The sequence below is a fragment of the Sinocyclocheilus rhinocerous genome, unplaced genomic scaffold, assembly GCF_001515625.1.
Source record: "Sinocyclocheilus rhinocerous isolate Xijiao unplaced genomic scaffold, SAMN03320098_v1.1 scaffold2611, whole genome shotgun sequence".
Taxonomy (NCBI): domain Eukaryota; kingdom Metazoa; phylum Chordata; class Actinopteri; order Cypriniformes; family Cyprinidae; genus Sinocyclocheilus; species Sinocyclocheilus rhinocerous.
The window spans coordinates 144,269-154,134 of NW_015647981.1; the positions used below are offsets into that span (position 1 = coordinate 144,269).

The following is a 9,866-nucleotide window of genomic DNA, read 5'->3' on the forward strand; positions in this document are numbered from 1 at the left end:
ATATATTTTTTTAATATATATTATATTATATATATATATATTATAAATATATATATTTTATATATATATATAGTTTTAGTACTATTTACTACTAACAATAACTTTTTTTTAAATTATTACAAATTATTGCATTTTTTTATTTAGAAGTGTTGAATTTTTTGACAACAACAACAACATTATTATTATTATTTTAATTCAATTGTTTAGTTATAATCTTTAATATTGTTTTAACTACAGTAATGTTCTTTTTTTTTTTTTAATTGGACTCTCTGGTACCGATCCTGAGGAGAACGTTTGCATGCAATGATGCATAAAGATGTTTAAAGGTGCTATAAACAAAAACTGAAAAGGTCTGTATTTATTCATATATAAATATCTATTTTTAATTATAAATATTTATTTTTATTTTAAGTGTTGAAAAGTTACATGTACCATTTACTACTAATATATATATATATATTTTTTTAATATAATTTATTTTTTACTTATTAATTTTATGCATTATTGTTTATCTGAAAAAAAATGAATTGCAAAAATTGACATAAAAAAACGTGTATCTTGCAATGAGTTTATAGCAGAAGCAAGTTTATATTTTTGTATATTCCATTTTAATTTAACTTTAGTTAAAGTTTTAGTAATTGTATTGTGTGTTTTTGTCTTTTCCATTGTTTATTTTTTATAGTTAGTTATATAGATTGTACATAGTTGTTATTCATTTTACTTAAGTTTTATTTATTTTAGTACATCAAGTTAAACTAAATTAAAATTTAGAAATTTTGCTTTAGCAACTAGCTAAAATAATCTTATTCATTATTAAACAAAAACAATATATCGTTTGTGAAGTTTCGACTAAGTCGCATTAGCGTCAAAAGATTTGAGCTTCTGATCAGAAAGGTAAGTTCACCATCATACATTAATTTACCCTGATTCTCTTTGTTTTTGACAGGCGTGTCTTTTGCGAGAGGACTGTTGAGTGAAGCTTCATGTACGTTGGATTCTGTGACATCCATTGGACCGTCACAGTGAGTCTGTGGAAATAAAGTCAACGCTCAGACAAAGACATTCACAACAAACACACCGTCTGTAGTAAGTGTTCACTAACCTTTACGTCCTCACATCCGGTCCCGTCCGGTTTACAACAAGAGCTCTAAACAAATATATATTACTGTTCTGTTACACAATGGACAGTCTTTTGTTTCTATACACAGTATAGTAGATCTGGTCTTACGTGCTGGACGTTGGGCGTGCTGAGACTGCGCCGTATGTGTCTGCCTTTAGCGGAGAGAGCTTCCTTCACCGTCACGGCCTGAATGAACCCACAAATACACACTAAACTCTAGAGATCAACCGATAATCGGTTTGACTGATATTGTTTCCTGATATCTAAGCATTTTTTCTTAATCGGATATTGGTTTTGTAATATTGGATCCACCGATAAATGCCGCCCTCTTGTGGTCGTTTTGAGATTTAAGGAAAATATTTCAGATAAAGTAATCGTTATCGGTTAGAAAAAATAATATCAATATTGGTCAATCTCTACTAAACACTCCAGCAGAAACAGCAGATACAACAAAACAATAAATAAATATTGGTTCTACATATCGGTTATCGGCACATAAACATGCAAATAACTTGTATCGGAAAAAAAAAAAAAAAATCAATATCGGTAGACCTCTACTAAACTCTCCAGCAGAAAAAAGTGAAACAATAATTAAATATTGGTTCTGCATATCGGTTATAGGCTCATAAACATGCAAATAATCTGTATCAGTATCGGTTATAAAAAACAACAACAACTATATCAGTCGATCTCTACTAAACACTCCAGCAGAAACAGCAGATAGAAGTAAAACAATAAATTAGTATTGGTTTTACATATCGGTTATCGGCACATAAACATGCAAATAATTTGTATCGGTTATAAAAAAAAAAATCAATATCAGTAGACCTCTACTAAACTCTCCAGCAGAAACAGCAGATAAAAGTGAAACAATAATTAAATATTGGTTCTGCATATCGGTTACAGGCCCATAAACATGCAAATAATCTATATCAGTCTCGGTTATAAAAAACAACAACAACTATATCAGTCGATCTCTACTAAACACTCTAGCAGAAACAGCAGATAGAAGTAAAACAATAAATTAGTATTGGTTTTACATATCGGTTATCGGCACATAAACATACAAATAATTTGTATCGGTTATAAAAAAATCAATATCGGTAGACCTCTACTAAACTCTCCAGCAGAAACAGCAGATAAAAGTGAAACAATAAATAAATATTGGTTCTGCATATTGGTTATTGGGCACAAAACATGCAAATAATCGATATCGGTATCATTACAAAAAATCAATATTGGTTGATCTCTACTAAACACTGCAGCAGTAACAGCAGATAGTGAGAGAAATCTGTCCTAAAGTGAAGCCGAACCTGCCGGAGTCTCTCCAGACACAGAATATTGTCCACCTCCAGCACTCCTCTGGTGTATTTCTCTATATATGTCACTCCATCGAGCGTCTCCTCACTCTCTCCTCGCGCCGCCATCAAGGCCAGAGTCTCGCGCTCCTCCGGCTCCTCAGACGCCTGTTCATGAAGACAGCATGTGTGTGATCAGTGCATTCAGACAGACAAACATGAAGAGGAAACAGTGTGAAGTTTGTACCTTTGGGATGTTGGACACGATCTCATACGTCACTCCACAGGAGTACAGAACGTTCTTCAAAGACATCCGTCTCTTCAGGCTCTGAGTAAAACTCTACCAGACATCAGTCATGAATTTACATTAATAACATGTACACGCCAATCATACATCTCATCACAGCTCAATAAACTTCAACAAAAACTCATAAATCAAAATGCCAAAACTGAAGAGGATGGTAAAATCTTCAGGTCACATTTCAAAATGAAAAAAAAAAAAATTGTATTTATATAGATATATCGGTTATATATATATATATATAAATATATAACAATCAAAAAGAATCTTGATTTTTGAGTTTTAATAAAGTCATTAAGATGAATTACGTTGCCTCCCTGTGTTTGCAGACCTGTTTGTTGTAGATGTTGACGGCGATCCTCTTGCGCAGCACCAGCTCCACAGACGCCGGGTGACTGAGTTGAACCGTGGCCTTCACGATCAGGTAGATCCGCTCGCTGGGCGCCGTGATCCGGTTCAGATGGATGGAGTCGTGGATGGACGAATCCCAGGAACACACAGCCGACACCTGAGAGCAAGAGAAATCATCACATATGAACGCTACGAGACATAATTCGTATTAATTTCATTAAATTTTATACATAATTTTTTGTCAATAAATAAATAAATAAATAAAATAAGAAGAGCAAGAAGATTTGTATAAAGCAAATTAAGCTTATTTTAGGTCCATTGCCATTTTTTTTCAATAAAACTTTATTTTGAAGACAATTTATCCTCCCAAAATCCCAAACGTTGATGAATGTAATGCATCCAGACATATTCTTTGAGGGTTTTTTTTTGTTGTTGTAATTTTCATTATTCTCACTGGTTAATTTTATTAGATTAGCATTACTATAATTTTTTTGTCCAAAAAAAACAACAACTATATAATATAACAATAATAAACAATGGTATATATGTAATATTATAAACAATACACTCATAACAATACACAATTATTTTAGTACCATCATGAATAATTTTTCAAAGTAGGGATGCATGATATTGGATTTTTCCGATATCCGATATGCCAATATTTTTCAACTCATTTTGGCCGATAGCCAATACCGATATATTTCTTTTTGTTTGGAAACAACACCAAGTCTCTCCTGTGCAGAGATTATAAACAAATTATTTTTAATTTTGGTTTGGTTTCAACAAAAACGTACTTGTTAGAATTAAATAAAAAATATTGAAGTTCTTTTATAAAGGGAGTACATTGAAAGCTTTGAAAATAACTATAAATCAACTATAAATCAATCGCTACTTTTTTCAGATGGATGCAGTGCTAAATTTATAATCCGTTTGAAAAAAAACATTACACATTAATGAATTAATCTGTATATGTAAATTTTTTTTAATTTACAAGTGTTATGTTTGTGATTTTTATTAATGTAAGCTATAGCTTCTGCCCTTTAAATCAAACCATACTCGTGATTTTATGACATCAATTACTGCTTTATTTAATCAGAAGCACAATCTTAATGATATTTGTGTATTTTGCTTTCATTTTATTACAAGTAGGCCAACAGCGACCCCTAGGTAAATAAAACGCCTTACTGAACGGCTGCTGCTGATTCTTTTGCACACCGGAAGTTATTAGTCTTATCGGCAACACATATCGGCATAATTTTTCATATCAGGCAGATGCCGATAATTGCATTTTAAGCCATCATCCTGACATCTTCCTTTTTTTTTTTGAAATTTTCATTATTCACATTGGGTAATTTACGTATGAGAAATCTTAACATATAAACCTTTCAAATCAGACCGACCATGAGCTCTGAGGTTATTAATATGATTCATGTAGAAGACACATGTCACTGTCATTCAACAGGCTTAATTCCTCTCACCTCGTCATTGCTGTGTCTGATTATGGGCAGGTAGAAGAACGGGCTGCCGTGCTCTTTGGGGAGGATTGAGTTAACACCGGCGGCGTGAGGACCGGTCAGCTGATCGTTCGCCGTCAGGTTATCAGCTGCAAAACACACATTACAGATAAAATAACAGTCACACGCAAACAAGCCTGAATGAGTGATCTGACAGGATCACGCAAACCAGAAAAACCTTCAGCCCTTGAACCCTGAAGATCAATATAGCTCACCATTCAGATCCAGGAACAGCACAGGAATATGAGCCTCCATTCCAGCAGGGGGAACCCTTGAGCAACAACAACACTGAAGTGAACACTTTTCCTCCAAAACTGTTCCAATAATAGGTTTTCATTACATGCTTGTCAGTTAAGTAACATATCTTTCAGAATCCAAGCCTGCTTCACTCACCATTATTGAAGGAAATATTCACATTTTTCATTGACTTTGAATAGTACTGCAAGATACTGTTTAATTCATGTTATTCGATGTCTTGTCATGTGCAGGTTGAAAATCACATTTAAGAACATCTGTTTACAATTTAATGGTGGAAAATGCTTAGAGTACTTTAAAAATACTTGTGTATTAATGAAATGAATTAGCAAATATTTACATTTAAATTTAAATTTTTTAAATTAGCTATATTATTTTTAACTTTTATTTTGTTTAAAATAAATATTTAATTTATACAAAAAAATATTATTATTACAGTAACATGAATCTAATGAGAGTGACAAGAATATCTGAATTTCTTAGCCTACTTTAGTTACTTAATAAATGTAGCAGAAAATATTGATTGTATTAATTTTGCATTTCCTTTAATTTAATGATTTACATTTTAAAATATATTACATAGTCATTTTTAATTTTTATCATTTTATTAAATTTTTACAAAAATAAATACCTATTACAGTAAAGTGAATCTAATGAGAATTTCTCAATTTCTTAGAGTACTTTAGTTAAATAAGTCTTAATACTTAAGTTAAATAAATGTAGCAGAAAATATAAATTTTATTAATATTGTATTTAATCTAATATGATTTACATTTTTAAATATTAGTGTTATAGTCTTGTATTTTTTTTACATTTTATTTTAATATTTAAAAAAAAATTTTTTTTTACAGTAAAGTGAATCTAATGAGAATGTAGCAGAAAATATTCATTTTATTAATACTGTATTTAATCTAATATGATTTAAAATTTAAAATACTGTATAATTTTTTCAACTTTTATTTTTTATTTTATTTTGTCTTAATTTATTATCATATGTTTTCACTTAAATGAATTTCCTTTAAATGGTTTAAAATGTTAAATATTACAGTGTTACAGTATTTTTACTTTTATTTTACTGTATTTTAGATTAATATTTTTATTTTTACAAAAAAATAAATTACTTTTACAGTAAAGAGAATCTAATGAGAATGTCCTGAATTTCTTAAGAGTACTTTAGTTAAATAATTCTTAATAATAATAATAACAATAACTTAAATCAAATAAATGTAGCACAAAATATTACTTTTATTAATATTGTATTTAATTTAATGATAAACATTGCATAATGCTATAGTATTTTTAACTTTTTTTTTTTCAATTTTATCTTAATTTATTATTATCATATGTTTTTACTCAAACAAATTAAAGTCAATGAACTTCATCATACCTTCTATTCCTTAAAGCTGCAGTCCGTAACTTTTTTGTGTTCAAAATTAACAAAATTTATATAATAAGCGAGTACACCATTGATCCATTTTCCAAACAGCTTGTCTTCTAAACCTGGTGAGGTTGAGCAGGACTGGTTTCCAGTGGTTCAGTTCTCACCAGTGCGCCGGGGCCCCTGGGATCCCGCTGCCGGGAGCCGGAACCAGCACGGCGTTCCTCTCCTCCGTCAGACCCACCCACTGCTCCACCAGCCTGGCCTCCCGCTCCACGTCCTCCTCGCACTTCTCTGGAAATCACAGCGCATTACATCACAGCAGCAGCTCCAGCAGCTCAGCACGATGAACACACGCTTCAAACTCCAACCTGGCTTGTTGATGATCCTCTTGATCTGCTCCTCCAGATACTCCCTGCGCTTGATGAGAGCGTCAGACCAGCGCTCCCGCACGCAGTTCAGATCCTCCTCCTGCAGAACAACATGCAGACATCAGATATGCTGCTGCTCGTTTAAGCGGCTCATTTGAGACAGAAAATACAACAAAAACTTTAAAGCGCGTGGAAAAGAATCTGAAGATCCCATCTGAAGTTCATCCCACTGATCAATCCACATACAGCTAAATATTGTCCTATCCTAACAAACCTAACAAACAATAATTCAATAAAGATGTACAAATCTCAATTTTGAAAAATTGACACTTATGACTGGTTTTGTGGTCCAGGGTAACATTTGTGCACATTTAGTTTGAATATCATGAAAAATATAGACCAATATAAACTATATATATATATATATATATATACAATATTATTATTTGTATTTTAGATAAATATTGATATATCATGAAAAATATACATTTAAAAAGTTTCATATATATTATTACATATTATTATCATTATACATATTACAAAAACATTGAAATAAAATACATATTACAAAATTATTTTATATTATTACATATTAAACATATTATTATACATATTAACAACTGAATAAGTTTCATATATATAATTATTAGTAGTAGAATTATTATATTAAAAATATTATTATACATATTACAAAAACATATTACATGTTACCAGTGTTGGGAGTAACGCATTACAAAAGTAATAATATTACAGTAGTATATTACTTTTTGCTGTAACGCAGTAATATAACGCATTACTAATCAAATTTGGGTAATATTATTACTCGTTACAATCTCAGTAACGTACATAAAATACATATTACAAAAACATTACATAAAATACATATAAAATTATTACACAACATTATTATTATTATACACATTACAAATGTAATAAAATAATATAATTTTAGAAAAATATAGAACATATAGAATAACACAGAATATATTAAAATATTTTAAATTATATAATAATATAGAACGTGTTAAAAATTAGTTTCATATGAAACTCTTTCATTTTTAACATGTTCTATAATTTTCAGCCTTTTAATGATATTCAATATATTTCACAATATTTGTTATTTAGCTTAAAAAGGACAATCATCTGTCTGAATTCTCACTAGTCACAAGAAAAGAAAGGATCACAAAACCAATCTAATGACATGATCGTTTGAAAAATAATGGAATAAATTAATTTAATTTAAAAAGTTGTGTTTAAAAAATAATATGCTATAAATTGTATGAAATTGTTGTTAATGTCACTTTACAATTAAATTTTTTCTTTATTTCTGTTTTATCTTTTTCCTTTGGTTATTTATTTATTTTACTTAATTTACATTTCTATTTTTATTTAAACTTTTTTAAAATGTTTAGAAACCAAGTGATAATTATTTTTTCAAAAAAGCAAAACAAAGCAAAGCTTCATTTCGCCTCTTTATTTTATTATTTTTATTTTATTTTTATTCACTGAGTATTTCAGTAACATCTGAGCATTCAATCAAGGTCAGCTCAAAATATTTCAGTTTTCTGGTCTCATTTAAATCATCCTTTGCTTTTAACTCTATCTATGCATTACATTCTGCACTATGCCAATAATAAGATCATTGATTTCAGTGTAATCCAGTGTAGACACGGTGTCAGGTGCAGAATTAGGAACCAAGCATCAAAATTCAATACTTACACAACACCAGAATAAACAAATAAATGCATGAATTAATAAAGGCAGATTAAGTCCACTGTGCCGTTTTCACACAGATGAAGCGGTCATACTGTACGCGGCTCCATCAAATGCACGTAAACATGCAGGAATCATGCAGCCATGCACTGATCATGTGACCGAGTGAAGACAGCCGTGTGTTAGTGCAGGAATCTCTAATTTCTCACATTCAATTCAGCGAGATTATAATATGAGGCTCATTAATGGCCGATTATGATGGACGCTCCCTGTCTGAAGCACATGATCAGCAGCAACAGCAGAAGTCAGAGTACCTGATAACTATCCATATCGGTGTCTTCCTCCCTCTGCTGGAGAGAATACAGTCTGTCACACACTCACACAGATCTGCTGACCGACTCACATTCACACTCCAAACGCTTGTGGATTTTACCGATAACCAGAACTAGGTTGGACCACACCGATAAACCGATTATTTAACCGATAATTCATAAAATGGATGCTGAATGAAAACAAACATAACACTCCAAGCAAAACAGTGCTGAACTTTATTACTAAAAAATAAAAAAATGTACTGAACCATGAAAATGTAATGTACTTTAAATTAAATAAATATATACATTTTTATTAAATATTTTTAGTGCTGTCAAACGATTAATCATGATTAAAAGCAACCAAAATAAACATTTTTGTTTGCATAATATATGTGTGTGGTGTATATTTATTATGTATATATAAATACACAAACATACATGTTGTGCGTCTTTTTAAAGACGACGTTGCATCTGGTAAACTCAAAGTTGTGTCTTTTTAAAGACGCTGTTGCGTCTTGCAAACTCGACATTGTGTCTTTGTAAAGTCGACGTTGCGTCTTGCTACAGACAACGTATCACCTGTGCGTTTCTGGATGTGGTCGTTATCTGGTGTCGGATGATGATCACAAACGCTGCCTCACGTGTCTGGGCATTAAGCACACTGAGGTGGCGTTCGTGGATGAGTCATGTTGCCGGGCCACCGTGAGAGTAGGGCTAGAGTGGAAATCTCCACCATGTCCCGAGCCCTCAAGGTTGGACGAATGGTTCTTCAGGGTGGCCCGCGCTGGTTCTCAGCGCCCCGCCCTGGTGCCATTCTTCCCGGAGGTGCATGAGGGGGCTTTCCAGGTCGTGGAAGGCACCTTTTTCTGCCGGAAACCGACCTGCTAGCTCCTCCTCCCTCACCACTCTCCTGCTAGCTCCTTCTCCCTCACCACTCTCGACGGTGGTGCAGCTAGGGGGTATACAGGGGAAGTCGTGGCCTAATGGTTAGAGAGTCGGACTCGTAACCCAAAGGTTGCGGGTTCGAGTCTCGTACCGGCAGGGATTGTAGGTGGGGGGAGTGAATGTACAGCGCTCTCTCCCACCTTCAATACCACGCCTTGAGCAAGGCGCCGCAGCAAAAATGGCTGCCCACTGCTCCGGGTGTGTGTTCACTGCTGTGTGTGTGCACTTTGGATGGGATAAATGCAGAGCACTAATTCCGAGTATGGGTCACCATACTTGGCCACATGTCACGTCACTTTTTAC

The 9,866-nt window shown here is 32.5% G+C and overlaps 1 protein-coding gene across 1 annotated transcript in view; it reads right to left on the reverse strand.

Moving 5' to 3' along the window:
- Positions 1-9,866, reverse strand: part of LOC107709537 (kinesin-like protein KIF13A) — a 77,745-nt gene that overhangs the window by 11,324 nt on the left and 56,555 nt on the right. Inside the window, exons 24-35 of the mRNA XM_016514035.1 lie at positions 8,619-8,654; positions 6,592-6,691; positions 6,388-6,514; positions 4,803-4,858; positions 4,552-4,676; positions 3,051-3,227; positions 2,666-2,758; positions 2,434-2,586; positions 1,229-1,306; positions 1,103-1,147; positions 923-1,028; positions 267-281 (exon numbers count right to left, since the gene is read on the reverse strand). Of these exons, the coding sequence (XP_016369521.1) occupies positions 267-281; positions 923-1,028; positions 1,103-1,147; positions 1,229-1,306; positions 2,434-2,586; positions 2,666-2,758; positions 3,051-3,227; positions 4,552-4,676; positions 4,803-4,858; positions 6,388-6,514; positions 6,592-6,691; positions 8,619-8,654 (1,111 nt within the window). The remainder of the gene's footprint in view (positions 1-266; positions 282-922; positions 1,029-1,102; positions 1,148-1,228; positions 1,307-2,433; positions 2,587-2,665; positions 2,759-3,050; positions 3,228-4,551; positions 4,677-4,802; positions 4,859-6,387; positions 6,515-6,591; positions 6,692-8,618; positions 8,655-9,866) is intronic.